Genomic DNA, 27,717 nt, shown 5'->3' on the forward strand with positions numbered 1-27,717 from the left:
TTTAAGCACATATATTGAGAATCATTCCTCACTACTGTTACTTCTCTTTGGACTCAATTCTGATTTATATAATACTTGGTTAGATTACCTCACATGGAGGATACTAAACTTGATCTTGTATTGTCCGCAGAGTAAATTCATTTATTTATCAGAAAGAAAGATATCTTGGCTAGTTATAACACTGGATTGTAATAGACATCTGAAATGGGGTTATATATATTATTATTTTATTCTTCCAGTGTTACACAGATAAGCAGTGCTAGTCATTTTTCCCTCCTTTATATGTAACTTTTTCTGTCTGGAAGCTTTCCCTTATCCTTGAAATTTAGAAATTTTATCTGCTTATGTGTAGAGGTATATGTTTTTCATTAATTCTCACTGGCAGGTGGTAAACTCACCTCAAAACTGCAGATTTCAAGCCTATTTTTATCCCAGGGAAGTTTTAACTAGTACTTTCTTTAAATGCTTTTACTCCTCCATCTGTTTCCACCACTCCCTGGAAATCCTACTATTTTCATGTTTTATCTGCTTTTCCATGTTATTTCCATTGCATTTTTTTTTTTATTCATGGTTTCCATCTTTTTTGTATTTCTGTTCTATTTCTGCCATGTCAACACCAGCCACTAAATCAGGTCTCAACAGTAACTACTTTCAGTTCATCCTGATTTTTTAAACTGAAAAAATATGCTTTAGTGCCAAAAAGCCTTCTATAACTAAACCTCTGAAAGTACTCATATTTCTTTCATTGTTAAAACTGTTATCCATCTACTACAAAAGTTCTAGCTTACCAGAAGCTACCTACTGTTCTTAAGCATAAAGCTTGATTTTCCTCTCTCAGGTTGTGGGAGCCCCTGCTCAGGGACCTTTTTTATTTTTTCCTCTTTGCCTATTCCTGACTCCAGTCATATTTCACTCCAAGACAAGCATTAAGCATTAAGAAGTATAACAATCTCTCTTCACATGGGCCCACAAAATACTAACTGACAAGATGTGAGGTTCTGAGTGAAGAAATTAGAGAAAGCTTCATTCCTACGGTTCTCCTGAGGCACCACAGGAGCACTCATAGCCTCAAGTAGAGGGAGAAACATAAAAAGTCACTCCAGTCCCACAAAGGTGGAGGTTACAAAGGTGGGACTTGATCCCCGTGAATCCTGACTGGCAAATATCTCTTTGAGAACCATTGAGTTTTACTCCTTACACAGGCCTCTCTGCGGGTTCCCAACACCCAGCTTTGCCTATTTACCTATCCTAGTTACTGCTTTGTCTAGACTGAACGGGGTAAACATAAAAGAAACTGTCAGGGATACTATCTATCTAGCAATTATATTTTATGGAATTCTGCACCCTAGCTTCTTTGCCTAGGTGGGATCAGCTCCCTATTACAGGGAGTAGGATTATTTACTATGAGTGAGAGGATTACAGAATTTATACATGGACATTAAAAAAAGTGGTCTGTAATGATAAAGCATGAAAACTAAACATGAATTTTTTTTTGGGGGGGGGGTTGTCTGTGTGTGTGTGTGTGTGTGTGTGTGTGTTTTTAGGGCTGCACCCGCAGGCACATGGAGGTTCCCAGGCTAGGGATGCAATTGGAGCTGTAGCTGGTGGCCTTCGCCACAGCCACAGCAACGTGGGATCTGAGCCGTGTCTGCAACCCATACCATAGCTCACAACAACACCAGATTCTTAACCCACTAAGCGAGGCCAGGGATCAAACCTGCATCCCATGAATACTAGTCAGAATTGTTTCTGCTGAGCCACAAGGAGAACTCTGAAATATGAAGTTTTAACTTATTGATAATTAATCCAAATAATACTTTCTCCCTGCTTGAGAAAAAAAATAAGTTATATTTAGAAATAAAGGTCTTACGATATGAAAATTTTAAGAGAAAAATAATCTTACCTAATTTGTGATGCATTTTGTTCTCTGGCGTTGAGTTACATCTTTCTACTCTTGGATCATCTGTAAATTCCAAAAGAAATACCATGAGCAATAGCCACTCATTCCATGTTAAATTTAAGTGTGTTACTTGGTTCCTTCGGTATAAATATTTTAAAATAAAATTCAACCTGACAATACATTTTATTATTTCCTTTGCTTTTCACTACTGAAGAATGATAATCAAGGAAATAAAGTATAACATGTGTCTAGATTTTGTTACAATGATTTTATCTTAAGAACCACTGATGTGGCACAGGTTTGAGGATTTGATACCTGGCCCAGGAACTTCCATATGCCATGGGTGCAGCATAAAAAAAAAAACACACAGAAAAGGGAAAGTCAAAGGCATTGGCCTGGAATTGGAGGTACTGATATGAAATGGTTTCTAAATACAGTATACCGGAGTTCCCATTGTGGCATCTGATCATGAGGAAACATCAGAGAGACATGAGTTGAAGGTCATTCTAAAGAACTGAAAAACCCGCACTCTTTAAAAAAGTGTCACTAGGAGTTCCCGTCATGGCTCAGTGGTTAATGAACCTGACTAGTACACACGAGGAGGGTTCCATCCCTGGCCTTGCTCACTGGGTTGGGGATCCAGTGTTGCCGTGACCTGTGGTATATGTCGCAGATGCAGCTCAGATCTTGTGTTGCTGTGGCTGTGGTGTAGGCTGGAGGCTGCAACTCTGCTTCAAACCCTACCCTGGGAACTTCCATATACAGCAGGTACCACCCTAACAAAATTTAATTTAATTTTAATTTTAAAAAAGTGTCAAGGTCAGAAAACTTAGAAACAACTAAGAAACTATTCCTTATTAAAGGAAACTGAAGGAACATGAGATCTAAATCCATTATCCTGGACCAGATCCTGGACCAGAGAGGAAAAGAAACACTGATGGAACTGCTGGTGAAATGTGCATGGGGTCAGTGCAGGAAGACCAGTAAGGCTGATTTCCTGACTTGGATGGCTGAAGGTGATTACATTCTCATCTTGCATAATGTATGCACACACTCACACATAATAATATTATTCAACTTACTTTCAAACAGTCCAGAAAAAGTCTAAGAATAATAAATACACGTAACATTTATGTAGGGAAGGGAAGGAGGGAGATAGAACAAATACTGTAAAATGCTGACAACTGTGGAATCCAGATGAAGGGGATATGGTATTCCTGAGTAAATTTGAAATTATTTCCAAAAAAAGTATACATATTTTAAAAAGGCAACACAGGAGTTCCCGTCATGGCGCAGTGGTTAATGAATCCGACTAGGAACCATGAGGTTGAGGGTTCGATCCCTGGCCTTACACAGTGGGTTAAGGATCCAACATTGCCGTGAGCTGTGGTGTGGGTCACAGATGTGGCTCGGATCCCTTGTTGCTGTGGCTCTGGCAAAGGCCAGTGGCTACAGCTCCAATTAGACCCCTAGCCTGGGAATCTCCATATGCCATGAGAGTGGCCCTAGAAAAGGCAAAAAGACAAATAAATAAATAAATAAATAAATAATTGAAGAGAAAAAAATTTAAAAAAAGGCAACACAGAAATGATTCCAGAATAACAAAGATTTTTTAAAAAAATCCAAAGATTAAATAAGCAAGAAAATAGAAGAAACAAGTATTCTGCAAAGGAAAAAAGAAATAATGCTGGCTTCGAATGTCTACTCATAAGCATTAGCTATCATGAGGTAAAAGAGCAAAAGCTAAATGGCTTAAAGGTTTTTTTTCTATTTGACTAGTTATTCGTTGTCTTAAAAAGAGAGAAAATTCCTGATTTCTTGCTAGCATACGTGAGATTGTCTACCAACTCTACAAAGAAGTAACAAAGCATATCTGTTAGGACAATAAATATAAATGTGTTAAACATGTATTAAAGGAAAAATAAGACTGACAGAGAAAGTCAAAAATAAAAATTCAATCATGCTGTTTCTAAGCCACTTTGGTTTAGTTTGGTTAAAAAAAAAAAAAAGCTTAAGTACAATGGTAATTAAAAATATAAGAAACAACAACAAACCAAAAGAAAGTGTGGGGGGTAGGGGGGCATAATACTATTACACACAAAAAAGGCTACAAGGTAAAAAGCACTGTTAACATGATCAAGAAGGTTCTATATGCAGACTTACATGCACAGGAACAGCACTGAAATGTACAAAGCCAAAACAGACTACTGCAGAGGATGTATTTTATTTTACTTCAGTCCTTAACAGACCTCGCAAATGATAAGGATAAAAGGATCAGAATAATATGAAGTATATCAATATCCATATGCAAGATCCCATTCTTTTCCCCAAAATCTGTTCCTTCTTTACTCCAAACGAAGTAATGACAATACCATTCTTCAGGCATTCAGGCCAAAAACCTTAGAGTTCTCTATCCGTGAGGCCTCCCTTTCTCTTACCCCAGATCCCATCCACCAGGAAACCATGCTGACTCATCACTGCCCTCCACATGCAGAATGCTCCACCCTGTCCAAGCTATCCCCTCCCACAGGGATCACTTGCCTCACCAACTGGTCTCCCCACTTCCAACCTTACACCTGCGCCCTCAAACTTATCAGGCTACACTCCTAAGGTGTCATTCACAGCAGCCACAATGATTCTGTTTTACAGGTCAGTCATGTCTCTCCTCTGCTCAAAACCTTCTACTGGCTTCCCATCCCTCTCGCTTTTTTTGTTTGTTTGTTTTTCCTTTTTGGTCACACATGCAGCACATGAAGCTCCTGGGCCAGGGATGGAATCAAAGATTCCACAGGACGCCACAGCTGCAGGGATCCTTAACCCACTGCTCCAGGCTAGGGATCAAACCCTCACCACTTCAGAGACAACACCAGATCCTAATTCACTGCACACAGTGGGAACTCCCCATCTCTCTTGGTAAAAGCCAAAACTCCTGACAAGAGACTTTGACATCCTATGTGATCTTTCATCTTGTCACCTCAGTGACATTATCTCCTACTTCTCTTCCTCTACTCCAGCCTTCCTGGCTTCCTTGGTGTTTCTAACTAAACCAACTCTTCATCACATCAGAATCTTTGCCCTGGATCTTCCCTCTACATGGGGCGCTACTTCCCCATATATCTGCACGATTTGATTTCTCACCTTTTTCATATCTTTGCTCAAATTATCACATAAAGCCTTTTCTTCCTATCTAAAAATATAACCCTCATTTCCCACCCTAAAAATTTCTGCTCCATTTTTCTACTCTCAACATCCCAACAAATCACAAGTTTTGCTACCTTTTTCCCCTAGAAGAATGGATAGTATCCATAATATCCCATAAATATTTAATAAATTTCATAAATATTCAAAGTATATTAAAAATATAAATCCAATTACATTAACAAAATAATGAGTATGTATATTTTTAATCCATATCTGTACATGAAAACAATGTCTTTTTCAAGCATCCATGGAAGAAATAAGAATTTTTCCATGAATTTTATGTGTTCTAGGCATACTCCAGAACCCAAAGAAAATTCAAAGAATAAATAATACAGGCCAAAGTTATCTAGAACAATGAAATGAAACTAGAAATAATCAACAAAAGAATAAAACAAAACACAGCTTCTTAGGATGACAGCCAACAATGTATATTTAACATAAACCAGGTATTAAACTAAGAAATGTACAGTCATCTTTGTATCATTCTATATGATTAGAATTATTACCACCTTTTTACAGATAAGAAAGCTGAAGCTAAGACTATTGAAATTTCAAGATAATGCTGTTAATAAGTGGTAAAGTTAGATTCAATCCAAGGTTCCTGACACTGGAGACCAAGCTCTCGGCTAAAGTACTCTTTTATATAACTCCTGGGCCAAAGAAAAATCACCCTTATAACTTAGAGTACAATATATAATAAGAACACTATATTAAAAAAAAAACTTTTAATATTAAGCTAAAACTAAACTCCCAAAAAGTCACTGCTTTTTCTTTACCAAATAAAAAATAGAAAAATAAATATAAAAAGCATTCAACTTAGAAGAGAAAAATAACAGAGTATTAAACACAGGGAGAGGAGTTCCCATTGTGGCTCAGTGGGTTAAGAACCCGACTAGTATCCATGAGGATGCAGGTTCAATCCCCTGGCACTGCTCAGTTGTTTATAAAAATCCAGCATCGCTCTGAGCTGCAGTGTAGGCTGGCAGCTGTAACTCCAGTTCAGCCCCTAACCTGGGAACCTCCATATGTCTCTAGTGCAGTTCTAAAAAGAAAAAAAAATTAAACACCGGGAGAAGAAATAATTTAAAAGGAGATTTAGTGAATTAGGAAAGAAAAAAATAATACAATATTATACTTCACACACTTAGTTTGGCTGCGCCTGAAGCACTAAAAGTTCCCAGGCCAAGGATCGAACCTACACCAACCTGAGCCACTGGAGTGACAACACCAGGTCCTTAACCCACTGAGTCACATGAGAACTCCTCAAACACATCTTTTATGGGCATAAAAAATTATAAACATCTTTATTAAGAGGCATTTTAAAAATTTTAACACTTAGCTTTAGTAATCATCAATATATGCCTAATCTTGCTTCATTTATACCCTTACCAGCTTAAGGTTTTAAAATACTGGAGTAGGTATCTTAATTGCCGACTCTACTCTGTCCTACTTCAAAGAAAGACTGTCACTCATATCTCTCCCTCTTTCCCTCCTCTCTCTTTTCCCTCCCTCCCTCACCTCAGTATAAAGTTTAACATCTCTAACCATAAAGTAAGGCTCCTAAGAGCAGGTACTCAGTAGACATTTGCCACTGGTGGTAATTTAAATTTAAATAAAATACAGCACACCTTACTCCAGCTGCATAACACTATAAAAATCAAGACAATAGAAAATAAATCATTACTTACCTGAGCTTTGCTGAACTTCATTATCATCCACATCTGAATTATTCTTTCCAGATGTTAAACAGTTCTTGAGCCTAGACGGTCCACTTGAAGAAAAAAAAAAGGGGGGGATAAACCACAATTTTATCACTTGTATAAGATATATATATCTACCTTAATGATCATTTTTCTCCTAAAACTACCAAAGACTTCTTTCTTATAAAAACAATGATGGTCTTATAGGACCTTAAGAATATACTTACTTTGCATTAAAAAAAATCTATAATTTAATCCCACAATTGACAGTCAAACAGTAATACTGAATTTATAACCTTTTAAAACTAACTCATGGATCAGTTATAAATTTATATCAACTCAACACTCTATGATAAAAATCAAATCATAAGAAGTAAAATTAGAAATAAATCAGTTCATCTTAACTTTTTTAACTACAGTCAAAAACAAGCAATTTTAAATATAGTCCAGAAATTGTTCAGAGATGACTCAGCTTATCCCAGTCCTAGATCCTTTTCTCCCTCTTATCAACCCAGAACAGGCCTAGGCTGCCAAATAGAAAAGAAATCTTAGCCATTCCTTTAAAGTCTAAGAATCTGCCTCCATATGTGACTTCAGATATTATGAAAATAGGTTAATTTGGTTTTTTCACTGAATATGCTCACTTTAAACATAAACCCACAAATTCTTAGATAACGGTCTTTTCAAAGGGTATAGCCTAATTCTAACTCCGTTCTTCTTGAGTGTGCTATAGACTTCATGACTGGTTTCTAATGAAGAGAATTAAGTTGAAGACTTCAGAGGCAAAGTCATTAAAAGGCCCTCTGGGAGTTCCCACTGTGGCACAACAGGATCAGCAGCTTCTCTTCAGCACCAGGACACAGATTCAATCTCTGGCCCAGCACAGTGGATTAAAGGATCCTGTGTTGCTGCAACTGCGGCATAGGTCGCAACTGCAACTCCGATCTGATCCTTGACCCAGAACTCCATATGCTTTGGGGCAGCCAAGAATGGAGGGGGGGAAAGGACACTAAGACTTCCGTGGTAGTCACACTTACTCTTCGACCACCTGCTCAGTGGGAAGCTGGCTGCCATACTGAACAGCCATATGGAGAGCCACATGACAAGGAACTGTGGTCGCCAGCAAACAGCCATGTGAGCAAGTCACCTTACAAGTAGATACTCCAAGTTCCTGCCAAGCTTTCAAAGACAGATACCTTAACCACTATACCTCACGAGAAACCTGAGCCAGAACTAGCCAGTTAAGTCACACCCAGATTTCTACCCACAGAAACTGTGAAATAATAATTAGGAGCCACTAACAAAATTAATATTAAGCTTTGGGGGTAATCTGTTAAACAGCAATGGGTAACAAATACAGTGAGTAAATCCTATTATACTTAGACAACATGCATACCTTTCTTCCAAAACTGAAGTTTCAGGCTCTCCAGAATCCAAGTTAGACTCTGCTGGTGTCTTGCACATGTATCTGCTGATTTGAGACTTTAAAGGAACATTTTGTGCAACCACACTATCTTGATCCTTTGTGCCACCTGTATCTCTATGAAAAAGTTTATAACTATTATTTACATTTCTTTAAAAAAGATTTCTTTCAGAATCATTACAATGATAGGTAGACAATATAATATTGGCTATAATAAATGTCAGATAACCCTATTCAGTCCTAAAACCTGTAACTAGTACAGGGAGGAAATTTGATTCTAGAACCCACCAAGAGTTACAATTTGAAAAATTCTAATAAAAGAAATGGTACACATCTAGCCTAAGCAAGATAGAAGTGATAAGAGGGAGGTACTGGAAACATTATCTACAGGCAGTTTACGATGTACACTACACAGCCATCATATGACACCATATTGTTATGATATGATATGATGTTAATCTCTCATAGTTTTTTGAAAAATCCACAAACAACTGAAATTGTTTTCTTTGATACCTCTACTCAGCTGACTGTGCTCAGAGGGACTGGGCTCATCTCACTGGTGGCTGGCAGCTAATCAGTTTACCTTAAATACATGCAAACAAGATACATTATTCTAGACTACCTGATTCTCTCTTCTCTCTCATACCTCTCTTATATGTCCTATGTTTTCTTCAGTCAGTCTACCAGCCTATTTTTATCATATAGGAAAGAAACTCTGCATGAAACATAATTAAAGAGCATGAAAACTTTTGAATATTCTTTGATAGTTTCTTTTTAGAGGTTCTAGCCTCCCTCTAGGTCCTAATATCAGAGTCAAAAGAAATAAAAAGGATTATTAGAAAACACTATGAATAATTCTATGTCAATAAATTAGGTAAACTAGATGGAATGGATAAATTCCTAGAAACACACAAATTACCAAAACTGATTTTTAAAAAACTCTCAAAAGACTTAGAACAAGAGAATAATCAGTACTACCCAGAAAGAAAAGCCCATGCTCGATGGTTTCACTACTGAATTCTACCATCATTCAAAGACTTAATAAGATTCTTCACAAACTCTTTTATGAAGTCAGTATTATCCTGACACCAAAACTAGACTAAGACATCGCAAGAAAACTATAGACCAAAAAACGATACAAAAAAAAAAAACTTCAACAAAATACTAGCAATAAAGAATTACATCATGACCAAATGGGACTTATACCTAAGATGCAATGGTTTAGTATCCAAAAACCAATTAATGCAATACACTGTATCAATAATAAACAAAAATCATATGATCATATCAATAGATGAAAAAAAAAGCAATTGACAAAACACATTTTTTCATGATAAAAATACTCAACAGGAATAAAAAGCAACTTCCTCAACCTGATAAAAAGGCATCTATGAAAAACCTACAGCTAAAAAATATACTGAATAATGAAAGACTGGATGCTTTCCCCCTAAAATTAAGAATAAGACATGAAGTCTGCCACTGCCACTGCTACTTCTATGGAACATAGAGTACTGAAGATTTAAGTCAGGGCAATAGAGCAAGAAAAAGAAAGACAAAGCATCCAGATTGGAAAGGAAGAGGTACAACAACCACTCTTCACAAAAACATTATCTTGTACTTAGAAAGTCCTATAAAATCTACCAAAAAGCTATCAGAGTTCAGTAGGATTGAAGGATAAAAATCTACATACAAAAACCAATTGTGGAGTTCCCATCATGGCGCAGCAGAAACAAATCCGACTAGGAACCATGAGGTTGCTGGTTTGATCCCTGGCCTCGCTCAGTGGGTTAAGGATCGGCATTACTGTGAGCTGTGGTGTAGGTCACAGACGCGGTTCGGATCTGGCATTGCTATGGCTCTGGCGTAGGCTGGCAGCTGTAGCTCCGATTAGAACCCTAGCCTGGGAACCTCCATATGCCGTGAGTGCAGCCCTAAAAAGCAAAAAAAAAAAAAACCCAAAACAACAAAAACCCAATTGTATTTCTATACACTTGCAATGAATAATTCAAAAATAAAATTTAAAAAGCAATTCCATTCACAAAAGCATCAAAAGGAAAATTAGGAATGATTTTAACAAAAGTATAAAATTTTCTCTGAAGACTCTGTTCAAAGAAATTAAAGATCTAAATAATAGGGAAAACATCCCATGTTCAAAGATCAAGAGACACTATTCAGATGGCAATATTCCTCAAACCAATAGATTCAACACAATCCATATCAGAATCCCAACTGACATCTTTGTAGAAACTGATGTACTGATTCTAAAATTTATATGGAATTGCAGGGGACCCAGAATAGCCAAAATACCCCAAGAAAGAAAAATCACACTTCCTTATTTCGAAACTTACCTCAAAGCAATGGTAACCAAGATAGTGTGGTACTAGAACAACAACTGATACACAGACAACAGAATAAAATTGAGAAATTTGGAAATAGGCTATAGGAGTTCCCATTGTGGCTCAGCGGTTAACGAACCCAACTAGTATCCATGAGGATGCAGGTTCGATCCTTAGCTATCTATGCACAGTGGGCTAAGGATCTGGCACTGCCATGAGCTGTGGTGTAGGTCACAGACGTGGCTCGGATCCCACGTTGCTGTGGCTGTGGCATAGGCTGACGGCTATAGCTCTGATTCAACCCCTAGCCTGGGAACCTTCATATGCCGTGGGTACAGCCCTAAAGAGGCAAAAAAAAAAAAAAAAAAAAGAGAGAGTGAGAGAGAGAAATAAGGCTATATGTCTAGATCAGCTGATTTTTGAAAATGGTGCTAAGACCATGCAATGGGGGGGAAATGTCCTTTGAACAAACTGTTATGGGACCACTGGGTAGTCACATCAAAAAAATAAGGTTGGACTCTTCACAGCATATACAAAAATTAACTCAAAATGGATCAGAGACTTAAATTTAAAAGCTAAAACTATAAAACTCTTAGAAAAAAAAACAGGACTAAATCTTTATGAACTTGGATGGGGCAAAGGATTCTTAGACAAGGCATCGAAAGTACAAGCAACAGATAAGATACATAAACGGGACTTTTTTTGTGTTTCAAAGGACACCATCAAGAGAGACAAATCAAAGAGTAAGACAAAATATTTGTAAATCGTTTGATTAGTGACTTGCATCTAGAATATACAAAGATCTCTTACAATTCGATAAAAAATGATAACCCAATTAAAAATCGGACAAAGGAAATGAATAAATCTTTCTCTAAAGATACGCAAATGGCCAATAAGCATATGAAAAGGTGGTTCAATATAACTGGCCTTCAGAGAAATGAAAATGAAAACCATAATGAGAAACCACTTCATATCAACCAGGGTGGCTAGAATCAAAAAGACAGAGAATAACGAATGTTGGCAAGGATGTGAAGACACTGGAAGCCTTAAGAATATAAAATGGTGCAGATGCTTTGGAAAACAGTCTTCCAGTTTCTCAAAAGATTAAATACAGAGCTACCAGAGGACTCGGCAATTCCACTTGCACACAAACGTTTATACCAGCATCATTCATAAATAGCTAAAAGGTAGAAATAACCCAAATGTCCAGCAACAGACGAATGGATAAACAAAACGAGTGTAACAAATGAAATAGTACTGTCATAAAAAGGAAGTACTGACACACTGTACAATACAGATAAAACTCGAAAATATGCAAACTAAAAGAAGCCAATACAAAAAACTTCACAGTATATGATTTCATTCATATGAAAGTCCAGGATAGAAAAATCTATACAGACAGAAAGTAGGTTAGTGGTTGCTTAGGGCTGTTAGGGAGAGGAACAAAGAGATATTAGCCAAGGGAAACTGGTGATGAAAATGTTCTAAAACTGACTGTTTTGATAGTTTGCACTTATCTGTGAATACAATAAAAACCTGTACACATTTCATGAGTGAACAGTACATGAATTACACCTCAATAAAGCTGTTAAAAAAATCTAATCTAATATAGTGAGCTTCTGCTCCAAATGGCTTACAGAAATAGTATAAAAATTAAGTGCTCATACAAATTTGTTTTTGTTTTTAGGGCCACACCTGTGGCATACGGAGGTTCCCTGCCTAGGAGATGAATCAGAGATGCAGCGGCCTGTTTACACAACAGCCACAGCAACACCAGGTCCTAGCTGTGTCTGTGATCTACACCACACATCACTGGCAACACTGGATCCTTGACCCACTGAACAAGGCCAAGGATCGAACCAATATCTTCATGGATACTAGTCAGGTTAGTAACCCACTGAAGCACAACAGGAACACAACATATTCATTTTTTAATGTAATAATGTTTTTTCTCTCTTTTTGCCTTTCTTAAATACAGAACAAAAAACTGTTAACATGCCTTTTACATCCAAATTATCTTTGAGGTTTCCATGAGAGCCACTGAGTATCCACAAAGATTTATCTTCCCATCTATGACATGCAGAATACCAAAATAACTACATATTTGATCTTCTATGTATAGTAGGTAGCTTAATGACTATACTGGTTAACTAAAAAGAAATGTCTCAAAGATCTTTCTAGAAATCCAGATATCCAACACGCTTGCTTTTTTTTTATTTTTTTATTTTTTTGTCTTTTTCAGGGCCACACCCGTGGCACATGGAGGTTCCCAGGCTAGGGGTCTAATCCGAGCTACAGCTGCTGGCCAACACCAGAGCCACAGCAACGCCAACACCAGATCCAAGCCGAATCTTCGACCTACACCACAGCTCAGGGCAATGCCCGATCCTTAACCCTCTGAGCAAGGCCGGGGATTGAACCTGCAACCTCATGATTCCCAGTCAGATTCACTCCCACTGTGCCATGACCGGGAACTCCAGGCTTGCTTTTCTTTCTCTTTGTATGTTTTTATGGCAACACCTGCAGCATAAAGGAGCTCCCAGGCTAGGTGCTGAATTGGAGCTGCAGCTGCAGGCCTATGACACAGCTACACCGGATGTGAGCCACATCAGCAATCTATGCCACAACTTGCAACAATGCCAGATACTTAACCCACTGAACGAGTCCAGGGATCAAACCCACATCCTCACAGACAGTACGTCAGGTTCTTAATCTGCTGAGCCACAACAGGAATTGCCCAAACAGGCTTTCTTAAACAGACACTATAGCAACTATCAACTTTGGACATTTCCAGTTAGACTAACTTCTTCTCACTGTGTACAAGATAAGGTTTATTTTTGGGATACTGGCTCAAATTCAGAAAATCCATATAAAAACTCAAGTTTTTAATTTTATATCTCTCAACCCATAGCTAAGGTTTATCTGCCTTATTAAATAAAACAGTAATTTTTATTATTATTATTCTTTTTTATTTTAGCCATGCCCATAGCATGTGGAAATTCCCAAGCTAGGGATCAAACCCATGCCATAGCATCAATCACTGTAGTGACAACACTGGATCCTTTAACCACTGAGCCACAAGTGAACTCCTATTTTTATTACCAATGCATTCAGGTAAAAATGACTGGACTTGTAGTCAGAAGGCCTAGGTATCCAATGACACCCTATTAACTATGTGTACCTTCCTTATATGCTAGGGCAGCTAATACCTGTCTTACCCACCCCTCAAGATTCCCCTTTTTAATTATAAGCAACAAATTAAGAATACTATTTTAATATAAGCAACAAATTCAGCTAATGGCAGAACCTGGATTTACTACCAGGTCTGTCGGACCGCAGACTCCTTTATGCCAACAATACCTCTCTATAAGTGACTAAATAACATACACAAACTATTAAGTGCCAAACAAAAACAGCTATATTGTACACATAACAGACATTACCCAGAAGGATTGTGGTTTTTCTTCTTCGCCTGGACTGCCTCATTGCCTTCCAGTGATTCATTCCGGAAACAACTGAAAATTTCTTCTCGGTCAATAATTTCTCCAGCATCTTTAGCATTTAAAACCTTCTGTGCTCTTGAGCTGCCTTCAGTAGTTTTCTTCTGCCTTTTAAATGGAATAGTTTTTTTCCCAATATTCTTAGATGATTGGTTTGTTTTTTCAGCAGGTTTTTGTTTACTGTTGTGATTCACTGACAATTCATTTCTTGTTGAAGAATTACTATAAAAAAGACCTAAAAGATTAAATGGTAACCTAAGTTAGTATAATGTTTGGCCAGATTATCTGCCTCACTAAAATACCAACATCATTTATATCTCACATATAAACACATATACACACCCAAAAATCATAGGCTACATTTGTTTTCTTTTTTCTTTTTGTCTCTTTAGGGCTGCACCCAAGGCATATGGAGGTTCCCAGGCTAGGGATCCAATCAGAGATGTAACCACCAGCCTACGCCACAGCCACAGCAACATGGGATCCGAGCCGAATTTTCAACCTACACCACAGTTCACGGCAATGCCAGATCCTTAACCCACTGAGCGAGGCCAGGGATCGAAGGCGTGTCCTCATGGATGCTAGTCAGGTTCACTAACCGCTGAGCCACGATGGGAACTCCTACATTTTTTTCAAATTAAATTCATAAACTTCACAACTCTTCAATTTATAGATACATGAACCAAATCTTTTACATTTATCACAAGTTTCTACAACCATTCTCTCGGTTCTGCCCACTACTCTTCTAGCTATATTTCTTTCTTTTCATTTTTGCTTGATATGGGATCTCAGTTCCCAGACCAGGGATTGAACCCCTACCTCAGCAGTGAAAATGCCAAGTCCTAACCACTAGACCACCAGGGAACTCCTCATTCTAGTCATCTTTAAGTTACTGGTATTTGCCCCAAAGTCCCAGCTTCAGCTTTTCACACTAGATACTTTAAGAACCTATCTACCTATAACTTTAATTACTATCTAAAATGCTGAATCTACAATATTCACCTAGGACTCTCCCCCACATCTGCCCCCTGGTTCTATTTCCTATCTTAATGAAAAGTACAACTATCTACCCAGATGCGCATATCAGAAATTGGAGCCATTCAAGACTCCTGTCCCTATCTACAAGCAATCTCTAAACCTTGTTATTCTAATTCCTTTTAATGTCTCTAAAATCCTCTTCTTTTAAGCTCTGCTGTCTGTCATTAGCAAGGACCTTCACTGCTTCATATCTGGATCATTAAAACAGCCTCTTAACTAATCTTTCTCTGGCCTTGTCCCTTCAATCCATCCTCACACTGCTTCAAGAATCTTCCTTGGAAAAAAAAAGTTGGATCAATACAACTCTGGTTAAAAATCTTACAGTGATTACCTACAGCTTAAGGATTAAGTCCAAATATTTTCAACACTAATTTACTGCTATATCTGGAGTGCTAATTTCATTAACTGCAGCTCTCAACACTCTCCGCCAAACAAATCAAAAAAAGAAGCAGCGGAGTTTCTGTTGTGGCTCAGAGGTAACAAACCCAACTAGTATCCACGAGGACAAGGGTTCAATCCCTGGCCTCGCTCAGCAGGTTAAGGATCCAATGTTGCTGCAAGCTGTGGTGTAGGTCGAAGATGTGGCTTGGATCTGGCATTCCTGTGTCTGTGGCACAGGCCAGCAGCTGCAGCTCGGATTCGACCTCTAGCCTGGAACTTCCATACGCCGTGGGTACAGCCCTAAAAAGACAAAAAAAAAAGGCAGCAGTACTGAACTTTTCACATTTCTCTAACACGCTGGTCTTAAAAGGTAGTCCCTAGACCAAGTAGATCATCATCACCAGGGAATTTGTTTGAAACACAAATTCTCAGGCCTTACTCAGACTTACTAAATAAAAACTCTGGGTAGGGCCCTATAATTCATGTTTTAACAACTCCTCCAGGTAATTCTGATTCAACAGTTTTTAAAACGTCAAGCTCTCAACTCCAGATCTCTGCACATGCTACTTCTGCTTGAAACATTCCATCTTTTTTCCTCACCACACCCAATCACTGAGTTTACTCTTAAGTTATCCTTTAGGATAATTTCTCTAATTCCAAAGGCTAAATTAGGTAGCTCTCTCTCAACCCTCTGATAATATTTATCATACATCTGACTGTTTACTTATCTCTTTCTGCCAGCACACTGACAATTCTGTGAGAGCAAGATTGGTGTTTTACCTATCTTTGTATTGCCAATGACTAACACCAGGGACAGACTGTGGTGAAGCAAGAACAGCCTAGGTTGGAAAAAAAAAAATTTTCCCAGTTTTACCAATATATAATGACATGTAACACTGTACACATTCAAGTTGTAAAACATAATAATTTAATATATGTATATACTACAAAATGATTATCAGAGGGTATATCTCAAAAGTTCTCATATAGAAAAAAAAATAAAATTCTAACTAGGATGGAAATTTTTAGAAGTTATTTACTCAGTCACTCACAATCCTAATCCAAGTGCGTCTTTAAATTTCCCATTCTAGGTTGCTCATTTGCCTCATCTAGTCCTGGCCCAGCCTAACCTCATTCTTGCCTTACTGTAGACATTCAATAAATGTCTCTTGACATATATGAAAAAACAGCAGAGACACATGTACATTACAGGCAATAGATCAGGAGTCCAAAATCTGGGTTCTATTGCTTTTTAATTCCAGCACAAAGGTCTATGACCTGAGAGGGAACTCATATTGCTTTTCTGGGTTTCAGATTTACATCAGACGAAGGAGTTTGGACCAGGTGATCTATAAGCATTCCTCTACTCTTGTGACACTCTACTTGATCAGAAACCCAACATGTTTCATGAATGATACATGTTTCAGGTCTTTTTTGGTAAGTTTTGAAGTTCTAGCATGCTTATATTTACACACTCATTTACCATAGCACAGCTTCTGGCAACCTGGAGCAAAAAGGTGAGCTCTTCATAGCAGTAACAGTAGTAGTTGACATTTTTGTTTTTTAAGGGCCATATCTGAAGCATATGGAAGTTCCTGGGCTAGGAATCGAGTCAGAGCTTCAGCTGCCAGCATACACCACTACCATAACAACTTGGGATCCGAGCCACATCTGCAGCCACAGCTCACAGCAATGCCAGATCTTAGGGATCAAACCTGCATCTTCATGGATACCAGTCAGGTTGGTTATCACTGAACCAACAATGAGAGCCACAACAGGAACTCCAGTAGTTAACATTTTAATACTAAATACATGCCATTTAATCCTTATAACAACTTAATGAGATAGAAGTATTGGTAATCATATTTACAAAGTGAGAAACTGAACAAAGTAATTCTACTCGAAGTGGAGGAATCCTAATTTGAACTCAGATTTCACTCTAAAATCCAAGAGCTGCAACAGAATAAGTATTTCTTATTGGGTTGCAGTTCAATAATTCACAGCAATAATGGCTCACAGTGTAGTGCTACTAGTCTCTGCTACTCTCTCACTTCTTGACCTAAATGCCCCAGTGGAAAATACATGCATATGTAAATACTACCTTACCATATATCAATTTTTCCATGATCATCTTTAATCATTTATTTATTTAATTTATTTATTTTTGTCTTTCGTCCTTTTAGGGCCGCACCCGCAGCATGTACAAGTTCCCAATCTAGGGGTCTGATTGGAGCTGTAGCCGCCAGCCTATGCCAGAGCCACAGCAACACCAGATCCAAGCCACATCTTAGACCTACACCACCGGATCCTTAACCAGCTGAGCGAGGCCAGCGATGGAACCCGCAACCTCATGGTTCCTAGTCAGATTCATTTCCACTACGCCACGATGGGAACTCCTCGATGATCATCTTTAAAAAAATTCTTCTAAACAATAAATGTTTATATTACACAGAAAAGAGCTGGCACAGCAGGCCTTAAGAGTTATCCTTTGAAAGGCCTGCTTGCAAAGTTAGCCCTTTGCTAGTGTGCAGGAACTTGAATTTCTGGAGGATTCCCATCATTTCCTAAGTGGTAAGTGTGGTTTAGTCTGCCTAAACTTGCAAAAAAATACAGTTTATGACAAATATGTGCTTTACTTTCGAGAGTCTGGAATCTTTAGTACTGGCTAGACAGAGAATGCCTAGGTAACCAGCCCCCATAAAAAATCCTGGGCACTAAATCTCTAATAAGCTTCCTGTCAAGACAGCATTTTACATATCTGTCAAAACTCACTGCCCCAGGAACTAAGTGCCTCCTGCATGAACTCACTGGGAGAGGACTCTTGAAAGCTTGCACACCATCTCCTTCAGACTTTGCCCATGTAACTCTTCTCTGCCAATTTTGCCTGTATCCTTGCACTACACCGTAACTTCAGACTTCCATAATCACCTTTCTCACTTCACTTTCACCTGATGATCCTGCCTACTATTTCACTGAGTAACAAAAATGGTCAGAAGAGCAAATCTTCATTGTATGGCTGGACCACACCAACTCCACTTTGTCAGCTCCATCTTAGTCCCAAAGTCCTACATTTTCCTTGACCCCACATCTACCATGCCCCATTATCTTACTGTCTCTCCTACCTCACCTTCTACACTCTCTTGAACCCATTCCAATCAGGCTTTTGATCTCATTATGCCACAGAAGCCATTTTTATCAAGGTGATCAACAGCCTCTATATTGCCATGATGCTATAATATCAATTTTTAGCTCTCATCTAATCATGCCATAAGCAATACTGAAAACAGTTCATCCTTAAAAGGCCTTCATTACCTCATTACCCTAACCCTAAGTTCTCATTTTCCTTTCATCTCACTAACTGCCCACTTTCCTTTCATCTCACTGTCTCCTTTCTCTCTCTCTCTTTTTTTTTTTTTTTTTTTTTTGGCTTTTTAGAGCAGCACCAGAGGCATATGGAAGTTCCCAGGCTAGGGGCTGAATCAGAGCTATAGCTGCCGGCCTTCACCAGAGCCACAGCAACACGAGATCCAAGCCACATCTGCGAGTTACACTGTGACCTACAGCTCACAGCAATACTGGATCCTTAACCCACTGAGCGAGGCCAGGGATCAAAGCCGTGTCCTCATGGATGCTAGTCAGATTGTTTCTGCTGCACTACACTGGGAACTCCCCATCTCTTGATGGATCATCCTTTCTCTCCCCTATTCCTGACACTTGTGTCTCCTAGGCCCCAATTCTTGGTTTTCTCTCTTCTCCCATATTAGCTATTATTAGGTGATTTCAAGTAGTCCCCAAGTTCTAAATATCATCTATATATTGGTAACTCCTTAATTATACATCCTCCCAGATCTTTCCCCCTAAATTTTAGACCCATTTGTCAGGTTACCTCCTCAAGATACCTACCTTTGATAGCTAAGTAACATTTCACAACCAGAAATCTTGATAGCCTTCCCAAATCTGCTTCTTTCATACTTTTCCTCATCTCAATAAATAGTAGATCCATTCTTTCACTTTTTTTTTTTTTTTAATGGCTGCACCCATACCATAAGGAATTTGATTCCCAGGCCAGGGATCAAATTCAAGCCGCAGCTGCAACCTATACCACAGCTGTGGCAACACTACATCCTTAACCCACTGCACTGGGCTAGGGATCGAACCTGCAACTCTGCAGTGATCTGAGACACTGCAGTGGGATTCTTAACCCACTGTGCCATGGCAGGAACTCCTCTTTTACTTGTTTAGGCAAAAAAAAAAAAAAACACCTGAGTCATCCTAGATGCCCACTCCAGTCCTCCAATCCATCAGTACTTCCTGTGAGTCGTCTTCAAATAATATCCTGAATCCAGCCACTTCCATTCTCTTCCCTCCAACCATCTCCTATTTTCCATGCAACCATTTTTGCCCAGCCCTAGTTCCCTCCCTACATTGCAGTAAAAATAATCCTCTTAAAAGATAAGTCAATCAGGTCATTTTGTTGCTGAAAACCCTCCAATAGCTTCCCAGTACACTTCATCTAAACTCTTTATTATAGGCTGCTTCTCTGACTTCATCTGCTGGCTTACTTTCTTCCTCAGCCACACTGACCTTCTGGATGTTCATGCCAAGCATGAGATACCAACAATTTTACAAATACTGTTCTCTTGGTCTGGAATGTTCCACACCAAATTATTTATATGGCTCCCTCCTTCACTTTATTCATATGTGTGCTCTGAAAAATCCTAATCAACTCTAATTGCTACCTTTATAAAACAGAATTCTGCTCTATTCTAGCTACTCCCACCCCCACTATTTACTTCCCATCTCTAATCTTTCTCTGATTTATTTATCTACCCATCACTGATGAATTATTTATCTACATTGTTGGTCTCCCTCCAATAGAATGCAAATCCTATAAGAGCAGGACTTCTTCATTTTTGGTTTAGTTTTTCCACAGCTGTATCTCTATATCTAGAATACTGTATATGATACAGCCTCATGAACATCTTTATTAACTGATTTAATATTTCTATTGATGACCCAATTTAATTTTTTTCCTCATGAGATTTTTCTCAAGAGCACAAGTATAAATAAAACACAGAGGCTCTTACAGAATGAATATAATTTAACTAAAAACACTTACTCTGCTCTGATTTTACCACCCACCAATCAGATGGACACCTGGAAATTCTTCTACTCCTCGTGACAGTCGAAGTCAACTCTTCAGGTAAAATTCTGTTTTTCTTAGACCCATCTGAAAAACACTTCCTTTTGCATTCTTTATCTTTTTTCTTATTCATTGTATAAGGAATATTGGTGCTACCTCTCTTGCTTCCTAAAGAAACACATAAAAACAACTTAAAAATTTACTGAACCAAAGAATATTCAGAAAACAGTTTTGGAATACAGTCAAGAACTATGTAACATCTTCATATGGTGACAGAGCTTAACTAGACTTGTCATGGTGACTAGTTTGAAAAATAAACAAATATTGAATCACTACATTGTACAACAGGAACTAACATAGTATAAGAGTTATACTTAATCTCACAGGAAAAGATTCAGATTTGTGGTTATCAAGGAAGAGGGAGTGGGGAGTAAGAGGTTGAGGAAGAGGTAGAGGGAGGGGGAATTGTATGAAAGTAGTCAAAGGTACAAACTTCCAGTTAAAAAATAAATACATACTAGGAATACAATGTACAACATAATGAATACAGTATCACTGCTATAATTATGTATAAAAGTTGTTAAGAAGAGTAAATCCTAGCAGTTCTCATCACAAGGAAAATAATTTTTTTCTATTTCTTTAATTTTTATATGAGATTATGAGATGATAGGATGTTCACTAAACTTACTGTGGTAATCATTTTACGATATAAGTGAAGTCATTATGCTGTACACCTTAAATTTACACAATGCTGTATGCCAACTATATCCTATAAAACTGGAAGAAAAAAACAAACAAAAATAGTATATAAGACCAACACAGCAGGCATTATATAAAACCACATAATTAAGTATTGAACTATACAGAATAAAAAGAAAAAAGGAGAGCATAATAGGGGCTGGAATCTGGAAATACAAGACTAGAATTTTCACCAAGAAGGTAAATTTGGGGAAATAATTCAAGACAGAGATAGTATCTAATGCAAAGAAGAAATGTTCCCAGGGTATAGATGTAAAGGAAGAGTCCCCTGGTGGCTCAGTGGGTTAAGGATCCAGTGTTGTCACTGCTGTGGCCCAGGTTCAATCCTTGCATGGCCTGGAAACTTTTGCCTGCGGTGGGCACAGCAAAAAAAAAAAAAGGGGGAGAATGTAAACGAAGAGCAGAGGGCAGACTATTAAACTTGGCCAATATGGAGACAGTCACCTACACTGATAGATGAAATGGGGGAAGGTAATCAACAAAGAAGACATAAAAGGAAATCAAACTTCATAAAGACACAAGGAGAACCAAAATATTAGAGTATCAGAAATTAGCTAGTACTTAATTAGGCTAGAATGAAATGCACATCTTAGTCATTTTTATTGCCTACAGCATATAACATTGTGTTTCATACACAGGCTCTCAATACATAGGCATCAAAATAATGAATTCAGGTTGAAACTAGAATTTCACTAAACAATGATGCTGGAAAAGCGGTTATTATCTAAATTTTAAAATGAAAGTGTGGCACACAAACCAGCTATAATGGCATCACCTGGGATAGATTGTTCAGAAATAAAGAATCTTGGATCCCACACCAGATCCACTAAAAGTCAGTTTATTAATCACTATTTTAACAAAATCCTCCAGGAATTCAAATGCACTTGCAAATATGAAAAGCAGCATTCAAGGTCCTTTAGTCATTCTCCCAGGTAAATCTGACTGGGGAGTAGAGTGATAGAGGATGAAATGAGTCAAATTCTGTCACGATCTCTTACAACATTATCACTCTCTTGATTCTATTTTGAGAATAACTTCCAGAATTTGGCAATACTTTAACTCTGGGAAAAAGAGAACTGTTTCATGTTTATAAAAGGAGTAAAAGAAGAACATTAGCCTTGGGAGTTCCTGTTGTGGCACAGCAGAAATGAATCCGACTAGCATCCATGAGGATGCAGGTTCGATCCCTGGCCTAGCTCAGTGGGTCTGGGATCCAGCATTGCAGTGAGCTGTGAAGTAGGTCCCAGATGTGGCTCAGACCCCACATTTCTGTGGCTGTGGTATAAGCTAGCAGCTATAGCTCCGATTCACCCTCTAGCCTGGGAACTTTCATATGTCGTGGGTGCAGCCCTAAAAAAAGAAGAAGAAGAAGAAGAAGAATATTAGCCTTAATTATACCAGGCACAAACATTTTGATAAAAAAAAAAAAAAAAAAGAATCTACTTTACCAATATTGTGCTTAATAACAGTATCAACAAATACTTTGGAAGTGATGAGAATGGGAGACATTGTAAGAGTCACAGTAAAGAAAAAAAAGATCTTTTAGTGAGTGGATGTAGAAAATAGTAAAGGGTCAATTTACAAAACACTAAAAAGCAAGGATGAGAACTTTCAATATGGCTGCTACTGATTAGCGATGTAAGGAATTATTGGTACAACAGCAAGTAAGGACTGATGAACATAATTTTCCTGCCCTCCAGGATCTCTCTTCTCCAACTCCTTTCCTTCTCTTTCTTCCCTTTTGCTTCTCAACAATATCCTCAGGAACTGCTATAACAAGGATGACAGACATTATTGCCCATGTTCATAAACTGACTCAAAAAAAAAAAATATGAACAATGATTTAGTACAAAAGAATCTAAGGGAGAAAATGCTATCATCAAAGATTTATTCACACAATGTAAAAAAACAAACCAATTAAGACCATCATTTCAGAATCCAGTTCTAGATCAGGAGAGGTTAGAAACTGAATAACAACGCATTTAGCATTAAAAAAGAACATATACAGAAGATGAAACGGATATGTGAAACTAACATGATTAGAATTGACTTAAAACTTAAGAGACACATGTCCTAAGCGGGGCAATAGGTAGAAAAAGAGGTGATTACCTTAGAAAAATTTGCATATTTATGTGTAAAGAAGCAGGATTCTAAAGGCGAGGTATATTTAAATAAAAACATCCAAATAGAATAATACTTTTGACACTGTTGATTCCAGTGACCCACAGAAATGCTAAGCCTAAGATCTGGCAGGTATTTTAGGAACAGGACAGATATAATCCTATTCTCATGAAGCTTTCAGTCTAAACTCTAGAGTATAAGACAAATTCACCAAGTAATTATATTTTTGATAATAAAAATGAAAAGAGGGCTATTGGAACAGATAGAGGAATATACTGGGTTGAGGGATAATAATCAAGGAAAGTGACATGTAAACAGAGTATAAAGCTTGAGAGGGAACCCAGAGTACATTTAGGGAAAACTTTCTAATCAAAAGGAAGAACATATTAAAAGGACCACAGCTGAGAAACTGGTCTGTTCATGGAGTTGGAAAAAATTAATTATAAAGCAACAGAGGAGATACATCTGGAAAGACAGAGAAAAGTGAGAATATAAATTGCGACAATAATCTAGGAAATAAATTATTCTAGCTTGGCTAAGGGGAGTAGCAGGAGGAATGGAGAGAAATAACAGTTGTTTTTTTTTTTTTTGCTTTTTAGGGCCATACCCATGGCATATGGAAGTTCCCAGGCTAGAGGTCAAATCAGAACTAAGCTGCTAGCCTATACCACATCCACAGCAATATGGGATCTGAGCTGCATCTGCTACCTACACCACAGCTCATGGCAATGCCAGATCCCCAACCCAGTGAACGAGGCCAAGGACTGAACCCACGTCCTCATGGATACTAGTCGGATTCCTTTCCACTGTGCCACAACAGGAACTCCAAGAAATAAAAGATTTGATAGCTACTTAGGAAGAAGTCAAAAGACTTCCTGACTTTACACAGATTGTTACTTAAAGAAAACAGGAGTTAAAGACGAAACAGATTTCTTTCTCAAGCTAATAGATTTATTATGGCTCCATTTATGAAGATACTGAAAATCAGAGGAGGAGCAAGTATAGAGGAATTCAGTTCAAGCAACTATACACCAATAAGATGGACAACCTAGAAGAAATGGACAAATTCTTAGAAAGGTACGATCTTCCAAGACTAAACCAAGAAGGAAAAAAAAGATGAATGGACTAATCACAAGTAGTGAAATTGAAACTGTGATTAAAAACTTCCAGGGAACAAACGTCTAGGACCAGATGGCGTCACAGGTGAATTTCATCAAAAATTTAGAGAAGAGTTAATACCTATCCTTCTGAAACTATTCCAAAAAACTGCAGAGGCAGGAATACTCCCAAACTAATTCTATGAAGCCACCATCACCCTGATACCAAAACCAAAAATATCACAGAAAAAGAAAACTACAGGCCAGTATCACCAGTGAACATAGATGCAAAAATTCTCAACAAAATACTAGCAAACCAAATCTAGCAACACATTTTTAAAAGGATCATACACCATGATCAAGTGGGATTTACCTCAGGGATGCAAGGATTTTTCAGTATCTATAAGTCAATCAGTGTGATATACCACATTAACAAACTGAAGAATAAAAACCATGTAATCCTTTCAAAAGACACAGAAAAAGCTTTTGACAAAATCCAACACCCATTTCTGATAAAAGCCCTCCAGAAAGTGGGCACAGAAGGAACCTAAAGGGCATATACAACAAACTGACAGCTAACATCATTCTCAAAGATATAAAGCTGGAAGAATTCCCACAAAGATCAGAAACAAAACAAGAATGTCTGCTCTCACTTCTATTCAACATAGTTTTGGAAGTCCTAGCCATAACAATCAGAGAAGTAAAAGAAATAAAAGAAATCCAAATCAGAAAGGAAGAAGTAAAACTATCATTCTTTGCAGATGGCATGATATTACACCTAGAAAATCCTGTTAGAGCTCATCGATGAATTTTGTAAAGTTGCAGGATACAAAATTAATACACAGAAACTGACTGCATTTCTATATTCTAACAATGAAAGATCAGAAAGAAAAATTAGGGAAGCAATCCCATTTAGCATCGGATCAAAAAGAACACCTAGGAATAAACCTACCTAAAGAGACAAACCACTTCTACTCTGAAAAATGCAAAACACAGATGAAAAAAATCAAAGATGACACAAATAGATGGAAAGATATACCATGCTCTTGGATTGGAACAATCAATATTGTCAAAATGAGTATACTACCCAAGGCAATCTACAGATTCAATGCAATCCCAATCAAATTACCAAGGACCTTTTTCACAGAACTAGAACAAAATATTTTAAAGTTTGTTTGGAAGCACAAAAGCAATCCTGAGAAAGAAAAATGGAGCTGGAGAAATCAGGCTCCCTGACTTCAGACTATACTACGAAGCTACAGTCATCAAAACAGTATGGTACTGGTACAAAAGCAGAAATATAGATCAGTGGAACAGGTTAGAAAGCCCAGAATTAAACCTACGGACCTACAGTCAATTAATTTATGACAAAGGAGGCAAGAATATTGAATATGCAATGGAGAAAAGACAGTCTGTTCAATAAGTGGTGCTGGGAAGACTGGACAGCCACATGTAAAAGAAAGAAATTGGAACACTCTCTAACACCATACACAAAAATAAACTCAAAATGGATTAAAGACCTAGATATAAGACCAGATACCATAAAACTCTTAGAAGAAAACACAGGGCGAACACTCTCTGACATAAACCACAGCAGTATCTTCTCAGATCCACCTCCTAGAGAAATGACAATAAATAAACAAATGGGAACTAATTAAACTTAAAAATTTCTGCACAGCAAAGGAAACCCTAAACAAAATTAAAAGACAACTCACAGAATGGGAGAAAATATTTGCAAATGAAGCAACAGACAAGGGATTGATCTCCAAAATATATAAACACCTCCTGCAGTTCAATATCAAAAAAAAAAAAAAAAAAAATCAACCCCATCCAAAAATGGGCAGAAGAGCTAAACAGACATTTCTCCAGAGAGGACATACTGAAGGTCAAAAAAACACATGAAAAGATGTTCAACATCACTGATTATTAGATAAATGCAAATCAAAACTTCTATGAGGTACCACTTTACACCAGCCAGAATGGCCATCATCAAAAAGTCTATGAACAATAAATGATGGAAAGGGTGTGGAGAAAAGGGAACCCTCTTACACTGTTGGTGGGAACATACACCGGGGCAACCACTATGGCACTATGGAAAACAGTATGGAGATTCCTCAAAAAACTAAAAATAGAATTACCATATGAGCCAGCAGTCCCACTCCTGGGCATCTACCAGGAGAAAACTATAACTTGAGAAGATACATGTACTCCAATGTCCACTGCAGCACTATATACAATAGCTAAGACATGGAAGCAATCTAAATGCCCATCGACAGAGGAGTTGATAAAGAAGATGTGGTACATATATACAACGGAATAAAAAAGAATGAAACAATGGCATTTGCAATAATGGCATTTCTATGACAGACCTACAAATTATCATGCTAAGTGAAGACTGTCACATAGTGAGACACAAACATCATATGCTACCACTTATATGTGAAATCTAAAAAAAAAACATACAAATGAACTTATTTGCCAAAGGGAAAGAGATTCACAGACTTTGAAAAACTTATGGTCACCAAAGCGGACAGGTTGGAGGGGAGGGATAGACAGGAGGTTTGGGATGGAAATGTTCTAAAATGACATTGTGATGATGGGTGTACAACTCTAAATATAATAAAATTAATTGAATTTAAAAAATTAAGAGGGTATCTTTTAAGTACACTTTCAATTTTTTCTAAGAAATTATGAATAAATCACTATTTCATACTTTGAAATTTTGTGAATTCATATACTACTTGAGCTAGTAAGAAAAAAGCTCTTACTAACTATCACTTTCAGTTTAGTTAGATTCTTTATGTTGTACTTTCTTAAAAAGACCAATTGCTAATTAGACATTATAGAAAACAAAAAAAATAAAGAACAATTCCAGTAAAAAGAAAGAAACATGTTTGATATTGACCAAAGAAATTTAAAAAAATAGGTCATTTTTCCTTCTAAGCAGGATTTTTTTGAAATACACAAAGGTACATACAAACAAAATTAAAGTCTGACAACATTATTTCAGGTGACAAAAATCTATATTATAGACTATACAAGAAGAAAGGTAAAATAACTAAGGGAAATTATATTAAAGTGACATTTGTTTTTTATAAAAACTAGCTTAAGGAATTTC

The 27,717-nt window shown here is 37.5% G+C and overlaps 1 protein-coding gene across 3 annotated transcripts in view; it reads right to left on the reverse strand.

The window, feature by feature from the left end:
* Window positions 1-27,717, reverse strand: part of CENPC (centromere protein C) — a 77,964-nt gene that overhangs the window by 15,747 nt on the left and 34,500 nt on the right. For 2 of the 3 annotated variants that reach the window (XM_003482404.4, XM_021101386.1), the window contains 5 exons: window positions 20,599-20,790; window positions 14,004-14,295; window positions 8,198-8,341; window positions 6,790-6,872; window positions 1,904-1,963 (listed from right to left, as the gene is read on the reverse strand). In XM_003482404.4, the coding sequence (XP_003482452.2) occupies window positions 1,904-1,963; window positions 6,790-6,872; window positions 8,198-8,341; window positions 14,004-14,295; window positions 20,599-20,790 (771 nt within the window). The remainder of the gene's footprint in view (window positions 1-1,903; window positions 1,964-6,789; window positions 6,873-8,197; window positions 8,342-14,003; window positions 14,296-20,598; window positions 20,791-27,717) is intronic. The other variant, XM_013978751.2, reaches the window with a different exon arrangement.

The sequence above is a fragment of the Sus scrofa genome, chromosome 8 (assembly GCF_000003025.6).
Source record: "Sus scrofa isolate TJ Tabasco breed Duroc chromosome 8, Sscrofa11.1, whole genome shotgun sequence".
NCBI lineage: Eukaryota > Metazoa > Chordata > Mammalia > Artiodactyla > Suidae > Sus > Sus scrofa.